At 37.9% G+C, this 23,705-nt stretch overlaps 3 protein-coding genes across 3 annotated transcripts in view; 2 read left to right on the top strand and 1 right to left on the bottom strand.

Moving 5' to 3' along the window:
• The window catches only part of tdrd7b (tudor domain containing 7 b), a 31,925-nt gene extending 29,484 nt beyond the window's left edge, over window positions 1-2,441 (top strand). The window contains exon 17 of the mRNA XM_051710600.1: window positions 176-2,441. Within this exon, the coding sequence (XP_051566560.1) occupies window positions 176-396 (221 nt within the window). The 3' untranslated portion in view covers window positions 397-2,441. The remainder of the gene's footprint in view (window positions 1-175) is intronic.
• Window positions 2,442-2,525: 84 nt separating this feature from the next.
• plaa (phospholipase A2-activating protein) lies at window positions 2,526-17,824 on the bottom strand. The gene is made up of 14 exons (XM_051710648.1): window positions 17,596-17,824; window positions 15,432-15,625; window positions 15,184-15,284; window positions 14,893-15,013; window positions 14,492-14,659; window positions 10,752-10,887; window positions 10,469-10,638; window positions 8,938-9,089; window positions 6,079-6,298; window positions 5,759-5,824; window positions 5,592-5,660; window positions 5,387-5,494; window positions 5,073-5,243; window positions 2,526-3,270 (listed from the first exon to the last, which is right to left on the bottom strand). Exons 1-14 carry the CDS (start codon window positions 17,742-17,744, stop codon window positions 2,699-2,701), a joined length of 2,397 nt encoding a protein of 798 aa, XP_051566608.1. The 5' UTR covers window positions 17,745-17,824; the 3' UTR covers window positions 2,526-2,698.
• A 209-nt stretch (window positions 17,825-18,033) lies between these two features.
• smim20 (small integral membrane protein 20) lies at window positions 18,034-21,856 on the top strand. The gene is made up of 3 exons (XM_051710794.1): window positions 18,034-18,198; window positions 18,811-18,867; window positions 21,428-21,856. The coding sequence occupies exons 1-3, from the start codon at window positions 18,090-18,092 to the stop codon at window positions 21,466-21,468; spliced, it is 207 nt and encodes a 68-aa protein (XP_051566754.1). The 5' UTR covers window positions 18,034-18,089; the 3' UTR covers window positions 21,469-21,856.
• Window positions 21,857-23,705: the final 1,849 nt, after the last annotated feature.

Raw genomic sequence — 23,705 nt, 5'->3', positions numbered from 1 at the left:
AAACAAAGTAATAGTCATAGTCAGCGATTTACAACATTTAATACATAATTATGAGTGAACTATCCCTCAATGGTTACTCATAAGTTCAGATTTGACTTTGTATCCTGTTCTGACTATTGAAAAACAATCAAACAAAAACAGACAGTAGATCTGAAGGCATTTCTGATCTTTCCAGGTTTGAAGCCCAGGCAGTGGTCTGAGGAGGCCTCCATTGTGTTCAGGAATCATGTTGAGAAGAAGCCTCTGGTGGCCCAGCTAGAATCAGTGCAGGAGGCATCACAGCCCTGGGGCCGCAAGGTTTTTATCTACCTGGTGGACACTTCACAAGAGGAAAGAGACATTTGGCTGCATGACATCATGGCTGAATTCACAGATGAGCTCACTAATGCGGCATAGAAACCTCTTATAGCTGTTAGAGTGATTTTGAAATGTTCTTATGGCGGCGATCATTAGTTCTATCCTGGGATGCTATAGATTACTTTGCCAAACATGACTTGGATGCAGATCTGTGTAAGAAAATGTGAATTGTAGAGTTTAAACTTTTAAGCCAATAGTATTGCAATTTTTGGAACTTTTTTGCTGCCTGACTGAAGAAAAAAAAAAAAACTTTGGTGGGCAAAAGCTGTGAAGATTAATTGTCAATGAAGGCAAGCTTTCATCTTATATGGGACCTACAGCAAAGTTAATCATGAGAAATGCAGCTATACCAAACCCTGAAGCTATATAACATATTCCAAATTATATGTAATTATTATAAATGTTTCAATAGATTATATACACTTGACTGTCCGGACTTTATCTTGAAAGTGTACAATGTGATGGCATGCTTCATGCTTCAAGTATAGCATGTTAAAAAAAGTTGTCAGTTTACCAATACACTACATGGTCCAAAAGAGACTAACAACAACGCACAATCTGCTCTAACTTGCACCAAGCTGATAGTTCGTCATTTCAAAAATGGTTTACATAAACACATTTTTTGGAGTATAAGGATCTGAAAAGTTGTGTACAAGGCAAGAGGAACATACCCGTCATTTCCTCTGTGAATATGGCAAAGACTTTGCTCCAAACCTATGTATTTGGGCTTAATTTATTTAACTACTAATAGAATACTGGAGGCATGTTTGGGGTTTGATAAAATGTGATCATCAAATGTGTTTATTTTCATAGGAAAGGCATAGCAAATGATTGAGTTTTATTACCAAAATATGACATTATGGATTCAATTAAGACTTGAAAACATTGTTGATGTAGGATTTAACCTGTGTTTAACTACAGATGTGAAATATTTTAGAAATAAAAAGGAGAAAAATCACTTGTAGTAGCCTTATATTTAAATGTAAGAAATATATGTCCTTCACCTTTAAAGTTAAAGCTGAAGTGTGTAATTTCTGCAAACATAAATATTGCCTCTAGCGTATGCTATTATCCAGCAATGATATTGTTGTGGTTGCAAACTCAAACAAGAATTTTTATAAAACCACAGAAAAACAGCATTTACAGTTTGAGAAAATTAACCTACGAATGGCTTACTTATAGTTTTCTCTGCATATGAAGCTGGGATAGGTGAAAGTATTCTAAAGGGATAGTTCACCCAAAAATGCTAATTCTCTCATTATTTACTCACCATCATGCCATGCCATATGTGTGACTTTCTTTCTTCTGCAGAAAACAATGAACATTTTTATATGAATATCTCAGCTCTGTTGGTCCATTCTATTCAAGGGAATGGTGGTGAGAACCAGTGATTACATTCATGTGATCAGAAGCTATATGATAGGTGTGGGCGAGAAACAGATCAATATTTAAGTCCTTTTTTACTATAAATCTCCACTTTCACTTCCACATTGTTCTTCGTTTTTGGCGATTCACATTCTTTGTGCATATTGCCGCCTACTGGGCAGGGAGAATTTATAGTAAAAAAGGACTTAAATACTTATATGTTTCTCACCCACACCTATCATTTTTCTTCTGAAGATATGGATTAAACCACTGGAGTCGTATGGACTACTTTTATGCTGCCTTTATGTGCTTTCTGGACCTTTTTGGTCACCATTCACTTGCATTGTGTGGACCCACAGAGCTGAGATATTCTTCTAAAAATCTTTGTTTGTGTTCGGTAGAAGAAAGAGAGTCATACATCTGGTATGGCATGAGGGTGAGTAAATGATAACTTAATTTTCACTTTTGGGTGAACTATCCCTTTAACACTGAAAAATTACACACTTCAGCTTGTAAACAACATACTGGTTCCCAATAAAAAAAAGTTTGTCTTTATAATATTTTATCAAAATGTATCATAATTTGCTCCACCTCTAAAATTACTTCCCTTTTCAGTAGACATCACTTATCATCAATTCCTCATAGATAAAATCAAGTCCCACCCTACTTTTCTCTTGTTGAATATCAAGTTACAGAAATAAAATGGATTGTGAATGCCATTTCATGTTGTCATTAACATACTGATGTTGAGCATTGCTTTCTTGATATACATCAATAACATGAGTCTTGCTTTAAAAAAAAGATTGATTAATCACCAGCGTTTATTCACATCATGCATTCATTCATATCCATTCATCAAAATGTGAAAATTTAAATACAAACTGATGTTTGAGAGATTTGAAAGAGGGGAGACAGATCTTGTGGAGGTTTGTGATGGAAGGAGAAACTGATTACATCACTTGACCCATTTGTGGCATCACTGCAGTTGATCAAGTACTAGTCGACAGCATTCCCCCACTTTAGCGGGATCGGACACACTAGCATATTTAGAAATCTGAGAGTTGACACCCAAAGATCTTGCAAGGTCCTTTGCAGTGCTGTCCCCAGCCACTGTGGTCCCCAGGGCCACCAGTAGCCTGAAGACTGCCTCTTTGTCCTGTACTACTTCTAAGGCAGTGCTAACCACTGACAAGCACTGTGCTTTTGCCTCTATCTCAGCTGGTTGACTGTACAACCTTCCAGCGTAGTTTAGCAACAGGGTGGCCAGCGCCACATGGATGTTTTTGTTGCAAACAGTGCGGAGGTCTCCAGCCCGGGATAAGACTGAGTTACGTTGGCCTAATAGCAGAGCACGGCCATGGGACCCGGAGAAACAGTTGCAGAGTGTGCGGAGTGCCAGCATCTGATTTGCAGGTCGGCCCTCAGGGGACATGAGTCCCAGGAGATGGTTACAAAGACTGGCACCCTCTGTTCCGCCACAAAGCTGTGCATTGACTTCAGGGTGGCGCACAGCCAAGCGCAGGATGTCCAACACAGGGAAGACGATGTCTGAGAGAGGAATAAGATGAAAAAATTTATTGAGCTGTTGTGTTAATCCTGTTGCGATTATGAAATAACCGTCTTTTCGTGGTTATTCGATCTAACCACGGTTATTTGAGACAATCATGATGGCATTCAAATTCCAATGACATTTTAATGACCAAATAAGGGAATTTTAAGTGAAAATACTGTATTAATGCCATGAACGGCGCGTTTGTATGTCATTCAGAGTGTCAACTCCGAGTCTGAGCGTCACTGAGCCGCACCGCCGACGTCAACCAGCTCCTGTCCTGAAGAGCGTGTGTGAAGCGCTCTCATGCATGCGCTGTCAGCAGAGGTTCGTGGCAAACGCCTGCGAAATATAAACTAACAAGAATAAACTTTGATAGTGAATGCAAAGCGCTTCGATTTCACTTTAAACGATCATGTTAATGGAAAATGTTACTGGTTACTGGAGTGTTAATGATACGCAGTGACACAGAGGAGGAGACGCATGCTGCATTTCTGTGGAGTGATAAAATTATGAAACTAAATCTCAAAGGTTTTGCTTCATGACAAATAAGGGCTTGTGGGTTTAATCAGAGCATTAAAATAATGTGTGAAAGTGAAGAAATTAGGAAAGAAATGTTTTACTATTGCATATGTAACCAGTCCTGCTCGATCCGCTACAAAACGGGGTGTCCGGCATGGGAGGTGGGTGTACTAACGAGGAGGCTAAAGGCTACAGCCTCCAGCATGAGGCCAGGGGAGTGAGGTTTACACACTGCACAGCTACCTACCAGCTGGCTACCATGTCACACTCACCACTCTAAACCTCACTCCCATCTGGGTCATGGCACCGCTGTAATCGGTACAGCTCGACCCACTCCGAGCGGGATTCGAACTGGGGTCTACAGCATGGGAGGCGGGCACGCTTACGAGGAGGCTAAAGGCTACAGCTTCTAGCCTCAGTTGCTAGTGTGCCTTCTGAGGCCAGGGGAGAGAGGTTTACACACTGCACAGCTATCTACCAGCTGGCTACTGTTACACATAATATAATAAAAAAAAAAAAAAAAAAAAAAAAAAAAAAAATATATATATAAAATTATATTTTTTTTAATTAAAAATAAAATCCATGAGTTCACAAACAAGTGTAAATGTAAAACTGACCAAAACTAAAGTAGACCAAAAAGAGAGACATATTTTAAATATTTAGCAATATTTTGATATTCAAAACATAATTTTTCATGTCATTCATAAGTTTTTAAAGAAAATAATTTATCCCTAATTTATTATTTGATTTATAACTTTGTATGATTTAAGCTGAAATTTAAGCCGTTATTTACTCTCAAAATGAATCAAAGTAAAATTGACAAATCCAAGTGCGCATCTAGTGACCAAATGTCGTGACATGAGAACCAATGAAGTTTGATGTTATTGATGTGTCAGCATATTGGATTTATGCTCCATTTACAATTATTTGATTTGATATGAGAGTGAATAACGCCTTACATTTTAGTCTGTTTTTCATACAAAGTGATCGTATTCCTTCAAAGACTATGAAGAATATGACACGTGAGTCGCATGAACTACATTTATGACACTTTTGTAAGCTTTAAAATGAGTCACTATCAACTGCTATTGTATTGAAATCAGCGTAAGATCACCCTTTAAAATATATCCTTTTGTGTTCCACAGAAGAAAGTCATACGAGTTTGGAACGATTTGAGGATGAAAAAATTGACACTTTTCATTTTTGGGTGAACTATATCTTTAAAGTAACAAAACTGCCTTGACATCTCTAGAGCAATAGCTCAGTTTCAGTGTTGTACCCTCTGGCCAGTGGCTGGTCCTCCAGAGAACAGTGATCTGCTCTGCAGTGGGCTGTTCCTGACTCAGATTCAGGTCTGTAACTACGAGCAACAACTTCTCCAGACAGTGCAGTGCTCCCTCACTCAGCTTGTGATCCTCAGGGGCAGTGTTATTCAGCTCCCGAAGCTTACCTATCATACAGGGGATGACCAGCAAAGAGAAGCCTTTAAAAGCACTGTAACTGCACAACATTTCCACACACACCAAACGAGGGAAAAACTCAAGGGACAATACAGGAGAAATTCTGACATTCTGGTGTAAACATGTCACTTACCAAGAATCTGAGTGGCATTAGCCTGTTCAAACATAACTCCATCTGTGTTGGGGAAGTAGATGTTTGTTGTAGCTTTCTGAAGTGAAGCAGAGGAATAGGCACTACCACCTAAAGGGCATCAGGAGATATATTAGTGTGTAATATCCATTAATGTGTTTGCTAATGTGAATGCAGCTGTACATTTGTATATTTCTATGTTTTTTACCAGTAAAAGGATCAGCGCCTGAAGGCACTGTGCCTGTGGATCCTGCCCCAGGTATATACCGGCCTGCTCCTACACAAATCAACACAAAAATCTCTCTCTTCAAAAAAGAACGAAAAAAAGTTTGGTTTCATATGAACAAATATCAAATGCTTGTGAAAACAGCTTACCTGTGAATGGATCACCTCCAAATCCCTGGCTGCCAGCTCCTGAACCTGGGATGTACCGTCCTGCACCTGAGAAGAGAGGAGGGATTTATAACACACTGCAGTCTTTAGCGTCAGCTGAAAAAGGTTATAAAATAATATAAAAAAGAATGTTTCTTGAACCTAAAGTACACATTGCAATAATATTTCTCCGTTTATTTCATTTGCAACCATTTCAGTCTTTAGTCTGGGGCCTTAATATGGAATTTCTACCGACATGATGTTGAGTTTCAGATGGGGTGGTTACGGATTAGTTCAGAGGCTCAAAAAGCTCTGCTGGTTACCTGTGAAGGGGTCTGTGGCTGTGGCAGGGGCTGGCTCAAGAGTGTGGCCTTTGGAGTTCTCAATGATGAAGTTAGCCACCTGATCCAGGAACATGGGGCTCAAGTCATTCTTTTGCAGAAAGTTGTGTGCAGTCAGCCAGGGGTCTTCCGTCACATTGTAAGGCAGCTTCATGGGTGGACCTCCTTCATTCACATCAATGGTGAAGACAAAGTCGTACTCCTTTAGGCAGAGGGAAATCATTGGGGATGTTATACATATATGAACTATATTTAAACCTCAGGGCTAAGTCATTAAAAAACTTTTCAACGTTTAGGCCTATAAATGTATACATTGTTGCTTATTAGTGTTTGAGTCAAATTATAGACAACAGGTATTGGGCGAATTCCAAACAGAAGTGAGCATCCCTATGCCCTACTCCCTCCAAAGGACTGAGCCCTTGAAGCGGGAACTCTGAAGAGAGCAGGGCACTCACATCTCTTGTATGGCCGTTTGGGACACCCTTGATGAAGGAAGTAATGAAAGACATACCTCACTTCCACTTTCTCTTCGCCTGAAATGTTACCATGACAACATAGCACAGCTGTTCTAACAACAGGAATCTCTTATTTATTGCTGTTAATTTGTTATCTGTACATAAATATATATATAGAATACATAAATGAACGCTTCTCGCCAAAAGTTTTTTGATGCACGAGAGGTCTTAATAATAAATAAATAATAATAAACCACAGGGTTTAGACTCGCCTACAGGTAAAAATGGACTGTGATTTTGGAGTATCTCTCTGCTTATGGCTGTCTACTATCTTATGTATGAGGACGAATGTAAACTGCAGAGGAGGAGAAGTATCTGTTATAAAAGGGCTATATCGCTTGCCCGAGCGTTTGAACATGTAATATGTTCTGATCGACAAACTTGCTTTAAAATATATCCCAAGGACATGCCACCCAGGGTCACGTGATCAAATGGTAAAATTACTTCCTCAAAGTAACCATCGCATGTACCCTTCGCTAACAGCCTTGTTGAAGGGCCCTCTGTAGAGGGCTTGAGTTGCCCACTTTTGTTTGGAACACCCCTTCATGTGGTGTCCCCTTCCTGCAGTGCCCTTCAAGGGTGCAAAAACGGCGTTTGGAATTCACCCATTATATATAATGGAAATGGTGGCTACAGTATCTCACAGAAGTGAGTACACCCCTCACATTTTAGTAAATATTTTATTGTACCTTTTCATGTGACAACACTGAAGAAATGACACTTTGCTACAATGTAAAGTAGTGAGTGTACAGCTTGTATAACAGTGTAAATTTGCTGTCCCCTCAAAATAACTCAACACACAGCCATTAATGTCTAAACCGCTGGCAACAAAAGTGAGTACACCCCTAAGTGAAAATGTCCAAATTGGGCACAATTAGCCATTTTCCCTCCCCGGTGTCATGTGATTCGTTAGTGTTAAAAGGTCTCAGGTGTGAATGGGGAGCAGGTATGTTAAATTTGGTGTTATCGCTCTCATTCTCTCATACTGGTCACTGGAAGTTAAACATGGCACCTCATGGCAAAGAATTCTCTGAGGATCTGAAAAAAAGAATTGTTGCTCTACATAAAGATGGCCTTGGCTATAAGAAGATTGCCAAGACCCTGAAACTGAGCTGCAGCACGGTGGCCAAGACCATACAGCGGTTTAACAGGACAGGTTCCACTCAGAACAGGCCTTGCCATGGTCGACCAAAGAAGTTGAGTGCACATGCTCAGCGTCATATCAAGAGGTTGTCTTTGGGAAATAGACGTATGAGTGCTGCCAGCATTCCTGCAGAGGTTGAAGGGGTGGGGGGTTAGCCTGTCAGTGCTCAGACCATACGCCGCATACTGCATCAAATTGGTCTGCATGGCTGTCCCAGAAGTAAGCCTCTTCTAAAGATGATGCACAAGAAAGCCCGCAAACAGTTTGCTGCAGACTAAGGACATGGATTACTGGAACCATGTCTTATGGTCTGATGAGACCAAGATAAACTTATTTGGTTCAGATGGTGTCAAGCGTGTGTGGCGGCAACCAGGTTAGGAGCACAAAGACAAGTGTGTCTTGCCTACAGTCAAGCATGGTGGTGGGAGTGTCATGGTCTGGGGCTGCATGAGTGCTGCCGGCACTGGGGAGCTACAGTTCATTAAGGGAACCATGAATGCCAACATGTACTGTGACATACTGAAGGAGAGCATGATCCCCTCCCTTTGGAGACTGGGCCGCAGGGCAGTATTCCAACATGATAACGACCTCAAACACACCTCCAAGACGACAACTGCCTTGCTAAAGAAGCTGAGGGTAAAGGTGATGGACTGGCCAAGCATGTCTCCAGACCTAAACCCTATTGAGCATCTGTGGGGCATCCTCAAACGGAAGGTGGAGGAGCGCAAGGTCTCTAACATCCACCAGCTCTGTGATGTCATCATGGAGGAGTGGAAGAGGACTCCAGTGGCAACCTGTGAAGCTCTGGTGAACTCCATGCCCAAGAGGGTTAAGGCAGTGCTGGAAAATAATGGTGGCCACACAAAATATTGACACTTTGGGCCCAATTTGGACATTTTCAGTTAGGGGTGTACTCACTTTTGTTGCCAGCGGTTTAGACATTAATGGCTGTGTGTTGAGTTATTTTGAGGGGACAGCAAATTTACACTGTTATACAAGCTGTACACTCACTACTTTACATTGTAGCAAAGTGTCATTTCTTCAGTGTTGTCACATGAAAAGATATAATAAAATATTTACTAAAATGTGAGGGGTGTACTCACTTCTGTGAGATACTGTATATAATAGCTCTACTGTGTATGAATTCTTACATAGGATTGACAGGCATATTAAGTGTCTCACCTTCCCTTCATACATCACTCTCTTTGAGCTCTGCTGAGAAGACCCGCCCACTACATCTCCAATCTTTATCCAGCGTCCATCACTCATGCTCCACTGATACGCCTCGACATTAGAACCCTCCTTTATGAGCCTCGTCTGCCCATCACGGTTACCTACACACACATATAACATCCAATATGTATGTTATACTTGGTATTAATTTTGTACATTAACAAAGAATACTCCGTGTGATGAAAATGTTCACAACATTGCAGTAGATATTCCACATGTACAGTTTAAAGAATATATGCTTTACACTTCAAGAAACAAAAACTAAGGGGAAAGTTGTCAAGACGAACTTTGATGTTGGCTTGACAACACCTTGTCTAAATTTTAAACTAGTCTGAACAGGTTGGAATTTAATAAGCAAATTAAAGCAGATCAAAGGCCTTTATTGAGTTTGTTTACATTGGAATTTCTTGACAGTTGGAGTTTGAATTAACGAGCATTCTGTTGGCCCGTTTAACATTCTGTCAATGTAAGTGTTTGGGATTTTCCCAATTTTGATCAAGTGATGTGCGGATACCGTAAATCTGATCAATTAGAAAAGAACAAAAACAATAAAGCAGAACAATCTGAAGATCTGTACCAAGTTTGGTGGATGTAGCTTGAAAGCTCTCTAGGAGGAGTTAGTGTAAGAAATTTTGGTCTCCGTTTAGCTTTTTATTTATTTATTTTTTTTTTGTAAATAGCATTTTTTTAAATTGTATTAGGTCTGTTTTTATTTCAGTGGTCATTTCAGAAAGTATACACAAAGTAACAATGTAGGGCTAGCAACAAAAAGTTCCTTCATTCAGATCCTTTTTAAATGAAGAGTGTAACTTTTCATTTAGTCTTCATTGTTTTTTTTAAATAAAAAGTTTTCTCATGACATGAAGATATTTTTTCTAATTAAAAGAAATTTAAGCTAGGGCTGAACGATTATGACAAAAATCATAATTTTCGATTATTTCCCTTGATATTGTAATTGCGATTATTTTCGATTAATAGAATTTACATTAAAATATTTATATTGGGGGGGACCAAATGGATGCCGTATTCTTTGTCCGCTACACATCCAAAACAAGCTGTACTCTTAAATGACTTTATTGCTGTTTTATGCATTAGTAAATCAAGACTAACATTGGCTCTCTCAGAAGCATTAAAAAAACAAAGCTATTAATCCAATTTTGAATACATCATACACAGAAACAAGCAACGGACATATCTCTAATTGGTTAAAATGACCAACCACTGCAAAAACATACTTTAAATACAGAATGAAATGGAAAATTTTGATGCAACATGAGTAGACCTATGGACTGCTATAATTGTGCCACCTGTAATTGTTATCTTGATTATTTATTCAATTAATTGTGCAGCCCTACTTTTATGATTCGATTATTGGGGGGGGGGGGAGACAACCACTGACCTTAACCAAATTTGCAGAATGACAGTACATAAAAAGTACTTTTAAAACAATAAAAACAATAGCTAAAAGAGAGCAGGTTACCTGGTTCATCCAGGTGCTCTCTGCCAGGCAAGTCCTCTATTTTGATGTCACCCAGGTCTCCAGTCTTGGGGTCGATGATGGCTTTGGAGAGCTCATCCTCGAAAGCCTGCAGGTCCTGAGCACTTGCTACACGATCCTCGCTCTCCGTGAACACATGGATAATGCCATCGCTTTGGAAAAGACATTTGCTATCGTCACATGAAACTCATGCAGGGTGAAGTGTACGTTTAATTTACACATTTAGAGTACACTGAAGATGGTGCAATATAGATGGTATGAGTACCTGGCTCCAACAGCAATGTCTCCATTAGGCAGAATACAGCAACACCACACAGACTGAGCAGGCAGACGGATTGTCTGAGAACATTCACCCTCTTTCCAGACCCTTACGGTTCTGTCCTCGCCTGTGCTAATAAAGTCTAGAGTAAAAGAAAACAATATTGGATCTCAATAAAACTGTGTATTAATATATGTATGTGTCTATCCAACTCTCCTGAGTTTGTAAATATACAGCAGTGTTACCCCTACGATTGTTTTAAGCAGCGTCGCTGTTGTGTGCGCATCCACGAGCCCGCAAACCAGACCTGTACTTAGGTGCGTCAGTGGAGGATTAGCTTAAAACGACTTAAGAATCATTACAGATGGGTTATTCATGTTTGCCTTGTCATGTGCGTGTTTATTTACTGGGAGCTTTTGACACTTAAGGGGCTCTGAAAGCCCTGATAGCTGTATTAAAAACTATTTTAGGGGCAGTGGTGGCTCAGCAGTTAAGGCTCTGGGTTACTGATCAAAAGGTTGGGGGTTCAAGCCCCAGCATTGCCAAGATGCCACTGTTGGGCCCTTGACGCTATCTGCTCCAGGGGCGCCGTATCATGGCTGACCCTGCGCTCTGACTCCAGCTTGTGAAAAAAATAATTTCACTGTATGTGCAAATGTATAATGTGTGATAAATAAAATTATAAAAAATATAATTATTATAATTATAAAATTATAATTATAAATAGCTCAATGCAGAAAATTACTTGCACTATTTTTATTAATCATAAATACAAATTGATAATATAAGCTTATTTACCAGAACATACACATATAACAACTATCAACACTTCTGAATCACACCAGTGGTTCTCAACTGGTTTTGCTTCAAGACCCACACTATTTATAGGGCAATGCCATAAGCACATGTAAAAGCATGGATGGTTCCCATTACTGTGGTTAGGTCATTGTAGCAAGTCTTTCTATAATAATAATACTAAATTATTGTTTTTGTTATGAAAACAATAGTAGCCTAAACACATTTAGAAACTTTACAACTGCCACAGTTGTAATAAAAATGATTATTTTAATTGATTATTTCACAGAAACTATCACATTTTTGTCAAAATATCACAGTTACTACTGTAAAATCATAATGAATTTTAGTAAGGATAATGATGTGTAGCCTAATTTTTAAAAAAAACTTTATTTTGGAACATAGCACAGTGTTGCTCTTTTCCACCTCAGAGCTGTTTAGCATGTCAGGGCTGTCTACTGTTTGAGAGGTTTGACTTCCTCCATAGCACTTTAAACTAGAAAATTCTCACTACAATTCAAATGGGTCACATCAGTTTTGTGGTCTGTGCTGCAGTATTGAGGAAATCCCATGCATCCGATGTGTGCGTTTCAGAGATACAGAGCAGAGCAGATAATTGGTGTGAGTGGTTCTGTAATGGCTTGTGCGAAAACCAGGCTTTAAACGCACCACAAAATATTGTGTTGCAGATGAGAAGCATATTTAGTGCATATAAAGCGCCAAACTCTGAATGTGCGCAGCTGCTGAATGTATATAGGGGAAACACTGTACTGTACCAGTAAAACTTTTGGACACACCTGACCTGACTGTATGTTTCTCATAATCTTAAAGACCCTTTGAACTGAAGACGTATGCTAAATGCTTGACACAATACATTACAAATCTAAATTGTGCCTAACATGGATTTCTTTACAAAAATCTTTTATGTATGTATATACAGTATTGGCCAAAAATATTTGGCACCCTTGGTAAATATAAGCAAAGAAGGCTGTGAAAAATATGTCTTTGTTGTTTATCCTTTTGATCTTTCATTCAAAATATTCACAAAAATCTAACCTTTAATTGAAGTAATTGAAAGTTGGGAAAAATCTCATAAGTAAATAAATATTTTTCTCCAAAACACGTTTGCCACAATTATTGGCATCCCTAGAAATTCTTACGAGTAAAATATATCTGAAGTATATTCCCATTCATATTTTACATTTTTTAGTACACCTGGGTGACAAGGAACATGAAATTGTTCAGCCATGGCTTCCTGTTTCACATGGGTATAAATGTAAGGTAACAAACAGGCCAAATTCTCTTAAGCCATCCATCACAATGGGTAAGACCAAAGAATAAAGTTATGATGTGCAGCAAAAGGTTGTTGAGCTTCACAAAATTGGAAGTGGCTGTAAGAAAATAGCTAAAGAATTGAAAATACCCATCTCCACCATCATGGCAATAATTAAGAAGTGCCAATTAACTGGAGATGTTACGAATCGGCCTGAAAGAGGACGTGTGTCTATTTTGTCTCCGGGCATGGTGAGGTGGATGGTTCGAGTGCCCAAACATTCTCCAAGGATCACAGCTGGAGAATTGCAGGAATTAGTTGGGTCTTGGGGTCAGAAAGTCTAAAACTACAGTCAGACGTCACCTACATCACAACAAGTTGTTTGGGAGGTTTTCAAGAAAAAAGCCTCTGCTCTCATCCAACAACAAACTCATGCATCTTCAGTTTGCCAGGCACTACTGGAACTTCAAATGGGACCGGGTTCTATGGTCACATAAAACAAAAACAGAGCTTTTTGGCAGTAAACACCAGAGGTGAGTTTGGTGCATACAGAGAGGTAGTCATATGGAAAATACGTCATGCCCACAATTAAATATGGTGGTGGATCTTTAACATTGTGGGGCTGTTTTTATGCTAGAGGTCCTGGACATCTTGTCCGGATACATGGCATCATGGACTCTATCAAATACCAACTGATCAAAAATCAAAACCTGATTGCCTCTGCCAGCAAGCTTAAAATGGGCCCTGGTTGGATCTTCCAGCAGGACAATGATCCAAAACACACATAAAAATCAACACAAAAATAGTTCACTGACCACAAAATCAATGCTCTGCCATGGCCATCCCAGTCCCCTGGCCTGAATCCCATAGAAAACCTGTGGGGTTTTGAAGAGAAGAGTCCACCAGTGTGGACCCCTGAATTTGAAGGATCTGGAGAGATTCTGTATAGAGGAATGGTCTCAGATCCCTTGCCAGGTGTTCTCCAACCTCATTAGGCATTATAAGAGAAGATTCAGAGCTGTTATATTGGCAAAGGGAGGTTGCAAAAAGTATTGAATACAAGGGAGCCAATAATTGTGTCACGCATATATTTGACAAAAACATTTGTTTTTTGATAAAACTTGTGTTGTGTTTAGAATTGTTTGATATCTACTTGAGGATAGATTTTTGTGAATATTTTGAATGAAAGACCAAAAGGATAAACAATAAGGATATATTTTTCACAGCCTTCTTTTATCATATTTACCAAGGGTGCCAAAATGTTTGGCCACAACTGTATAAATATATACTGATATATATATATATATATATATATATATACTTTATTTAAATGACCGGAGATTGAAGGAAAAGCAGCCAGCAAGTGGCCAGCATCCGTGTAAACCTTTTTCAATACTTTATAAAGTAAAGCATCCCAGATGGATACCTCATGAAGTTGGTTAAGAAAAATCATAAGGCAAAGGGTGACTACTTTGAAGGAGATAAAATATAGGAAAGTTTAAATTTATTTCACATTTTTGGTCACAGAAAAATGCCCATAATTCAATTTGTGTTGTTTCATTGTTTTGATAACTTTGGAAAAAGTAATTATTTAAAAATGAGTATGTGTGTCCAAACGTTTAACTGGTACCGTATATCATGCCAAACCTTGAGTTTTTGAGAAAATAAAGATAAGCACCTTGCCCATTGGGGAAGACAGCAATGCTGTAAATATAGTTAGTATGACCGTAGTAAACCTGCACGCATTCACCCGTCACCATCCAACGTCTTATGCTGGCATCATTACTGCAGGAGAAAAACTCCACATCGCTTATCACTGCAAGTCCTCGTACACAGTCCTCATGACCTACAGGACACACCATATACATTTTAAACATCTCACAAAATCATGTAACAAAAATCAGAAACAATTGCTTTGTGCCATTTCCTCCAAGAAATTCTCAAAACATTCAATATGAATGGTGACCCCTGCTGGAGGTCTTCTGGAATGAAATGAGCTTCACATAATTACTTTGATGCACATCAGAGAAAGATTTTTTCCTTGTTAAAGCAATGAAGGTGTCAGTTAAGCCAATGTACCAGTGTAGGTCTTCTCACAGCGACCAGCTTTCCATAACTTGATGGTCTTGTCTGCTGATCCAGAAAGCATTAAGCCCTGCTCTGGCAAAATGACCACAGCCCAAACGGCAGCTGTGTGTCCCTGAAAAGAGAAGAAAGCATTCAGCACATTACTGCATCCTCACACTGTACTGATACTGATTGCAGTCAATGTGGGTATGTCTGAGATCCCTCTTAAAGGGACAGAGCAGGAAACAATTACACTGAAGAAACAAAACGTATACGGTTGAGGTGAGGACTTTGTCACTATACCTGTAGGGTCATCATGCACTTTTCACCAAGCCAGACTTTGGCTGTCGTGTCCCATGAGCCACTCAATAATGTGCCAAACTTGCCAGCTGAGAGTGTGCAAACTGTGAACACAAGCAAAAAGCAGGAATGGCTTGCATCTTAAGAGTAAACCATTCAACCTTTACAGGTATCTATCAATGCCAACTCAAGACTATCTGCATGCAGTTTCACCACCATAATAAAGCAAAATCATCTGCAGATGAGAGTACCTGTGTTTTTATGACCCTTGAGGGTAAACAGGGGGTCTGGTCGGTCTAGTGAAAACACACAGACGTTGTTGTCGTGTCCTCCAGTGGCGATCAATCCTCGGGGGTATGTTTCATTGGGCGCAATGATACACACACAAGACACAAAGTTGGCATGGCCATTCATACAATGCATCTCTGTAAAGCCCATGTTTTCACTGCAGAAAAACAATAGAGAGAAACATGTTATGAGCATTTTTTTAATTTTTTATGTATAACTCACATTCTATATTTTAACTTTTTAGCTTTTTCTTCTTTTTATGTAATCTTATAGTCTCCTTTTTAAGCAATTATTTATGCATTTAATTCCATGCATTTATTTTGTCCTTTATTTTACATTTGACCTACATTCTATATACGACCTTATGAATTTGTTCTAAAAAATGTTTTACATTTATTGCTTTTTTAATTTTTTATTAATTTGTTTTACTTGTAATGAAACGTTAACAGTCAAACCTGGTTTTTTTTTCTTTTCTTTTTTCTCATTTTCTCAATTTATTTATGCATTCATTGGCTCATTTATTTTAAATTAAACCTGTATTCTATAAATGGTAATACTACTCTCCCTGCTGAGACAAAAAAAAAAAAAAAAAAAAAAAAAACCTAGTCTGGTCAGGCTTGTTGTTTGGCTGGTTTAAGGTGTTTTATGCACTTTTTGTCTGATCAGGCTGGGAGACCAGCTACAAACAGCTTACACTGGTTTTAGATTTTTATTATTTTTTTTTTTTCAACAGGAATTGCTTTGGCAATGCTCTACACCAATAGTAATTCCAATAAAGCATCACTGAATTTAACTGAACTTTAATTTAATTAAAATGAGTTGAATTGAACTCAGTTGAGTTGAGCTGAATTGGACTGAGAACTGAAGAGTCTAGAGTCATTTAAAGGGATAATTCACCCAAAATGGAAATTCTCTCATCATTTGCTCACCCTCATGCCATCCCAGATGTGTATGACTTTCTTTTCTGGCAGTACACAAATAAAGATTATGAGAAGAATATCTCAGCTCTGTAGGTCCTTACAATGCAAGTGAATGGTGGTGGCCAGAACTCTGAAACTTCAAAAAGCACATAAAGGCAGTATAAAATTAATCCATTCAACTCCATGTCATCAGAAGCGATATAATAGGCGTGGGTTAGAAACAGATCAAAATTTAATAGAGGTGGGGGGAAAAAACGATCTGTTGAAGTATTGCAATATTATTCCTAACAATATTGTATCGATATTCACACACTAAAAATCTTAATTATTTACATTTTTCAACAGTTTTATTTACTTCAACAACAGTCCCTTAGATGGCACAGGTATTATGCTTTACCACTGAGGCAGAACAGTACTCCTTTGACGTCACCCACAACACGGAAAAGTAGTTGACAGCATGTATGCGTCAGATACTATTCAAAATCAGCTTTCCTCTTTCAAATCCAGAGTTTGGCAACATTTTGGTTTGTCATTTTCATGTCCAAATAGGTCTCAAAGATGCAAAAAAAGCATTGTTTATGTTGAACATTGAAGTTCAGATCCAGAGATTTCACTGGAATTGAAAGTGGAGATTTATAGTAAAAAAAAAAAAAAAAAAAAAAAGAACTTAATATTTATCAGTTTCTCACCCACACCTATCATATCGCTTCTGAAGACATGGATTTAACCACTTAAATCGTATGGATTACTTTTATGCTGCCTTTATGACCTTTTTGGCGCTTCAAAGTTTTGGTCACCATTCACTTGCATTGTATGGACCTACAGAGATGAGATATTCTTCTAAAAATCTTAATTTGTGTTCAGCAGAAGAAAGAAAGTCGTACACATCTGGGATGACATGAGGGCGAGTAATGTTGAGCGAATTTTCATTTTTGGTTGAACTATTTCTTTAACGTTTCGTCAATGGAGTGTTATACAGATCGGTCCCTGACAGTAACAAAACAACATGTCACTTTCGTTTCACGTTAAGATGCTCTTGAGTTGCGTTTCGCTTGATTTGGCAACCCATTTCAGTATATTGACAGACTCTGACTACTGTTAACCACTCATCTTAGGAACCAACGAATACTAAAGTGAAGTAGCTTAATTGTCAGACAGAAGTAACTCTAATAGCCATGATGTGTAGAAGAAGCTGGTGATGTTGTACCTCGAGTTTGGAACCCAGACCCGGGCGGTCCGGTCTCTGGAGACAGACACAAACGCTCCGTCGGGATATGCGGCAGCGGCGAGACCCCTGACATCCATCTCGTGTGCGGGGAGAGAACAGCGCAGTCTGTATGTGTTACTGCAGGCCATTATTACTAACGAAGAGTCAATGAAACACAGCGAGCACTGCACACACTGACACAGCAACACTAAACCATACACATACGAGCATGACGGGAAAACACACGACACAATAAAAGTCCTGCTGTTAAATAACAAAATGACATACAGTGAAAATATAACCTTTTAAAATATAAACGTACAATATTTTTTCATTCCGCATATTTTTTTAATTTTTTATAAAAGTGTATTTTTAAATATAGCGAGGTCTAACTAATAATGGACGTTAGACTTGTTAATATGTGAACTTTACCCCGGAACAGCATGATTGAGGTTATTCCTGTCCTTCTCGGATGAGGTGAACATGTAACAATCATGTCCAGTAATAAAAGGATAACGCTTATATTTGGAGGGTTCATTGCAGCTGTTGCAGTTGCTTTTTATCCTATATTTTTCCATCCTCTCACTCACAGTGAAGATTACAGTAAGTCTATCATTACGCTGCATAACGCTTCTCGTGTTACAAAATGTACCAAAATAACATACGTCACGTCAAATTGTGGTACATTTTATTCCAATAATCTCGTAATCAGTTTAAAGTCAGGTTAGCTAGTGAAAACATTCCTAGCTATTTTATGTAAAAGGGCCTGTGAGGCTATCTCGAAAACGTGAAGTTTCTTAAAGGTGCACTCAGAATTTCTTCCTCAATTAAAAAGGTTTACTCCTAAATAAATTAATTGAAATTTTGAAATGTATGTATAAAATCATGACCACTCACATGAGATGAGGACTCAAGTCATATCAGTTACCTTATAAAAGCTGTTTTATTTTACATGGCGAGGGTCCCCTTATGGGGGTTGCCATTTTGGAATCATGTGACCAGCCAAATACTACTGGATTAATCTCTGTAAGCTTTCAGTCATGGTTAACATTTATAATGGCTAATTGTGAATAGTGAATAAATACAATGGCGCTGGTTGCAAAACAAGTGTCCAAGTCCAAGAGAACATGTTAAAAATATTACTGAGTGCAGTTTGAACATTTGCTAAATGTTTAGTTGTGCAAACATTCACTACTTATTTATTTATGTCAACAGAGCAGGTCCAGAAGATGAATCGAGCTGGAATAAATCAAGCAGATGTTCAGCCTGTTGGTGAGTCTTGTTCATTTACTTCAGATGTCTGTCTGATTAAAATAGTGCTCTTTCTGCATTCTCTTACAAAACAAAATACCTTGCTAGCCTTAGTTTCCTCCAAAGTGCCATTATTGCAGTTATCGTTTCGAAAAAATTTTTTTACATTTAATATAACTTTGCTACATTTATTTTGGTATTTGACACCAATGACATAAAGAAAGGTATTAAACAAAATTACAGAAATACTCTGAAAGATTCTTGCTCTGTTTGAAAGAGATCCCCTATAAATGTTTGATTTCACAGTAGTAACTGTGGTACTTTTAGTAGTTGTGGTAACCATGTTGTTATTTGGCAGAAAAGAGTTTGTCCTCGTGGTCGCGTAGTAATTTGCCTCAGTCCGGGTGGCAGAGGACGAATCCCAGTTGCCTCAACCTGCGCATCTTATCACGTGGTTTGTTGAGCGCGTTGCAACGGAGACATAGTGCGTGTGGAGGCTTCATGCCATCCACAGTGACAACCACGCTCAACTCACCATGCGCCCCACCGAGAACGAACCACATTATAGCGATCACGAGGAGGTTACCCAATGAGACTCTACCCTCCCTAGCAACCGGGCCAATTTGGTTGCTTAGGAGACCTGGCTGGAGTCACTCAGCATGCCCTGGAATTTGAACTAGCGAACTCCAGGGGTGGTAGCCAGCGTCTTTACCACTGAGCTACCCAGGCCCCTATTTTTAGTAGTATGTAGTATGTGCAAAGGGTGTGAGATATAAAAGTTGCAGTGTTGCCAGATCTAGCAAGAGAAACAAGGGACCTGGTCTGGAAAAACAAGCTCAAAGTAAGGGACTTGCCTCAACAAAATAAGCTAAAATAAGCAAAAAATTTTCCCCCATGGGGGAATACAGTTGCCTGTATAAAATAACATATTTTCAATAAATGTATTCTTAATATTAAATATATTCTCAAAAATATTTTAAAAATAAATCTGGCCGTCTAAAATCAGTTAATAGTCAAAATCTCTCTTTCCTGCATACACACACACTGCATGGGCACGTCTGGACTAAACGTCATCTTATGCGGGCCAAATAATTTTGATTATTTAATAATTGCTTTATTATTTTATTTTAATTATTTGTTTTGATTACTGATCTGCTTCTCAGTCAAAACTGGGCAGCATCAAATCTGTATTAATGCATCATATCTAACAATAATTCAGTGAAGACTTGGAAACAACTGTGAAATGTGCTTTTTACCTCTATATATTTGCTTGCATCTGGATTAACTGTGCATGCAAATGTAGTAATTATATATACGTGGTCTTCAACATGTCACAGCATGTCAAAGTCAAATCAGAATCAAAGCACATGCTTATCATGTTATACTAAAAAGAGTGAAGCCACATTTTTGGGCAACAGGAATACTGTACTGTGATAAACCATTTAGTTTTTGGTTTCATAAAAAAAATTACTGGAACAAAATTAAACTGTTATTAAATGGTAACCAGCATTTAAAATAAAGTTTTCTCTCTGGAACAATTGAAAAGGACTGCAAAAAATGTAGTTAATTTTTCATATTTGTTCCTTGAACCGTTCTTAGTCCCTGGTTTTGAGGTATACATATATTGCTCAATATTTTGCAACATGCCCCTGCTATTGTCAAAGCTAGTGAAACCTATATGATTTGCCTCATTACAAACATTTAAATAGGCATTATGGGCTTAAGTCATTCATAGGGTATCTCTATTCAGATTTTTAGTCCTTTTAGCTTTAATCAGGATTGAAAAAACACTGTATTGAATTGTGAATTGAGTGAATAGTGATAAAACATTTTCATTGTTTTGAAAAAACAATTCACTTAATTGTAGGAGTTCAGTTTCTCCATTCCATATGAATGAGCATTTTATGTACATTATTGAACAGACATCATTTTCAAATCTCTCTCTCTCACATATATATATATATATATATATACACACACACACACACACACACACACACACACTACCAGTCAAAAGTTTTGAAACACTTACTCATTCTTTATTATAATTTTTTTTCACATTTAGAATAATAGTAAAGTCATCAAAACTGTGGAATAATATAAATGGAACTATGGGAATTATGTTGTAACTAAACAAAATCCAAAATAAATCAAAACTGTGTAATATTTTAGCTTCTTCAAAGTAGTCCCCCTTTACCTAGAATTTGCAGACATGTACTCTTGACATTTTCTCAACCAACTTCTTGAAGGATTATCACCCTGGGATGATTTTTAAACAGTATTGATGGAGTTCCCGTCTATGTTGGGCACATATTGGCAGCTTTTCTTTATTATTATTATTAATTTAGTCATCAATTTCAAAAACTTTTTTTTATATTTTTATTAAATTGTAGTTTTATAATGAAATAAATTAATATGGTGGCACAATTATATTTTTGTCTACAAAACTAATTTCAAACATTTAAGCATACGCCTTCAGATCAAAAGATTTGTAAGATCATGAGAAACATTTCAGTCAAGTGTTTCAAAACTTTTGACCGGTAGTGTATATATACTGTATAATTGCCATTTTTTGAATTAGGTGTGAAAATCTGGTCGGATCCCTTCAAGCCAAAGTCATGATGCATGTAGGAATGGAACAGAATTCAAGAAGAAGCCTGAGACTCCACTGTTTGAGTGCTTTGGAAGAGACACAAACATTGATGTTGTACAACCATGCACCTAATAATGAGGCTTTAAGAATGGAAAAAGCTTTCTGTGTGTATATGTGTGTGTGTGAGTTTTGTAAAGGAGAATGGGCTGATTGAAATCAGAATGGCTGATCGATTTTTTTTTTTTTTCTTTTTTTTTTTTCCTGCTTGTTAAATCATTCAACAAAATATGTACATATTGGTTAACACTTAAAATATTCTGTGGATAAATCACTATCACAGCATAGTGCTTATTAACTCAAATGTATTTATGGGATGATGGACTATTAAGTGAATAAAACCCATATATTGAACCTTTCCTCGAGCTTCCTATTTATTTACAAAGACTGACCACTAGATGATGCACATCACCTTGACAACAATGGACCATGTGGGAATGTGTTTGAAGATATCAGTCCTGTAGTTCTACTACATTCATGAGTACTATAATAGGGATATATAACATTAGCTATTTAGACATACTTTAGTTTTAGATTCCTGTTGCATACTCAAGTGCAAAGTGTCTTTTAAAACCATCCCAAATTATGGACACCAGGGCTTTGTTCTTGATATTTGTCCTGATATTGGAGAACATAGAGTGAAAATGTATTTATACACAATCATAACATCATTAAACTCAGCCCTGATTTTGTAATATCATTGTTGCTCTAACTTGCTCTTCATTAGATTTCTCGTGCTATTTTGGCACTGAAAGTTTGAAGAGTCCGTGGGCCCTCAAAAAAGTTGCGAAACAAAATCTGTGCCCTGAGAGCAGCACACACCTCGGCCAGAACCTTGTGCCAACCTAGTCCGGTTGTCATGGCAACAGGACTGGAGCAGCACCTGTGCACCGGCGAAGCCCAAGGCCCTGACCCTTTTTACTGAAGTGCTTTGTGAGTGAGGGTCCAATAAAAAAGACCAACAATGTAATGCATAGACTTAGCCTAATGTTAACTCCATATATTCTTCATCAAATCATGATATCAGGTTCAGCCATGGAGGCTAAAGCGTAAAATCTCATTGTGCTTAGTAGAACCAGAGACCATTTGTAAGTTTTTCATTTCTGCAGATGAATTAAGAAGTACACCAGGAAAACTGTCTGAACTTTGCATTATTAGTGTGATATTAAAGGGATAGTTCACACAAAAATGAAAATTCTGTCAGACTCATGTTGTTCCAAACCTGTATGCTCTTAAAAAAAAAAAAAAAGAAATCTTGCACTCCACCCTTGTTCATATTACTTAAACATTTATGTAACCAAATGAAATTAACTGAGTTGTTTCAACGCTTTCAAGCTTTATTTTATCTATTTGTGTTGGGACAACCTAAATATTTTTGGTTTGGTTAAGTGAAACTGGGCAGGGGATTTCTAATTCCCAGCATGCTATGCATGGCACTCGATAGGGAGATTAAATGTTAAAATTAAAGTGTTATATAATGTGTCTTTGTACTTGTTAGTGTTTAATGTTTTGTTGTGCTGAGTTCTTGTTGTTGGAGTTTGGGGGGTTACCATTACGGTGAATATTGGAGCATAAGCATAGTTTGAGGACAGGTACAAATCTCAGAGAGCGATTGCTATGCTAATCAAAGCATAGTGTTTCCTTTTAGCATGCATTCAGCATGCTAGCGTTCAGTGTACTAGTTAGTATGTGACACAAATTTTGTATTAATTAATGTTAATTTAACATGGCTAATTTGGTTGGGTTAGTTAAATTTAATTAGGCTCCCTCTACTTGAAATTTTTAAATTGAGATTACATGGTAATCTAAATTAAAGAACTTTTTTCAAACACGTGAAACCACTGTCTATGATTGAATCAAAGAATTGAATTCAAACAAAGATTTCTTTATTTATTTATTTATTTATTTTTTAGTGTGACTTTCTGCCATGGAAAACAAGAGGAGATATTAGGCAGAATTTTATGGACTGACAGCCTCAGTCATCTTTTTGAAGAAAGTAATGCAGTTTTAGAACAATTTGAGGGTGAGTAAATCATGACAGAATTCTCATTTTTGAGTGAACTCTCCCTTTAACTGATACATGTGCATGAGGAAAAATATTGTACATAACAAAAGTTACACTCAAGGTGGATTGTGCCTGTTAAACTGAATGCATTTGAAAAAGGAGCAAAGGAAGAAACAAAGAGTGAGTGGGTTTACTAGAGGATGC

Source organism: Myxocyprinus asiaticus, chromosome 1, assembly GCF_019703515.2.
Source record: "Myxocyprinus asiaticus isolate MX2 ecotype Aquarium Trade chromosome 1, UBuf_Myxa_2, whole genome shotgun sequence".
In the NCBI taxonomy this organism is placed as follows: domain Eukaryota; kingdom Metazoa; phylum Chordata; class Actinopteri; order Cypriniformes; family Catostomidae; genus Myxocyprinus; species Myxocyprinus asiaticus.
The sequence above is the reverse complement of the archived record's forward strand: the minus strand, read 5'-3'. Positions and strand labels throughout refer to the sequence as shown.

Coding starts and splice junctions, on each gene's coding strand:
- plaa (XM_051710648.1), bottom strand. CDS start 17,744: ATGGCCTGCAGTAACACATACAGACTGCGCTGTTCTCTCCCCGCACAC. Junction 15,285..15,431: donor CAAGGGTCATAAAAACACAG/GTACTCTCATCT, acceptor TTGTGTTCACAG/TTTGCACACTCTCAGCTGGC. Junction 10,888..14,491: donor TGTCTTCCCCAATGGGCAAG/GTGCTTATCTTT, acceptor CTTTTACTCTAG/ACTTTATTAGCACAGGCGAG.
- smim20 (XM_051710794.1), top strand. CDS start 18,090: ATGTCCAGTAATAAAAGGATAACGCTTATATTTGGAGGGTTCATTGCA. Junction 18,199..18,810: donor CACTCACAGTGAAGATTACA/GTAAGTCTATCA, acceptor TTATGTCAACAG/AGCAGGTCCAGAAGATGAAT. Junction 18,868..21,427: donor AGCAGATGTTCAGCCTGTTG/GTGAGTCTTGTT, acceptor TTTTTGAATTAG/GTGTGAAAATCTGGTCGGAT.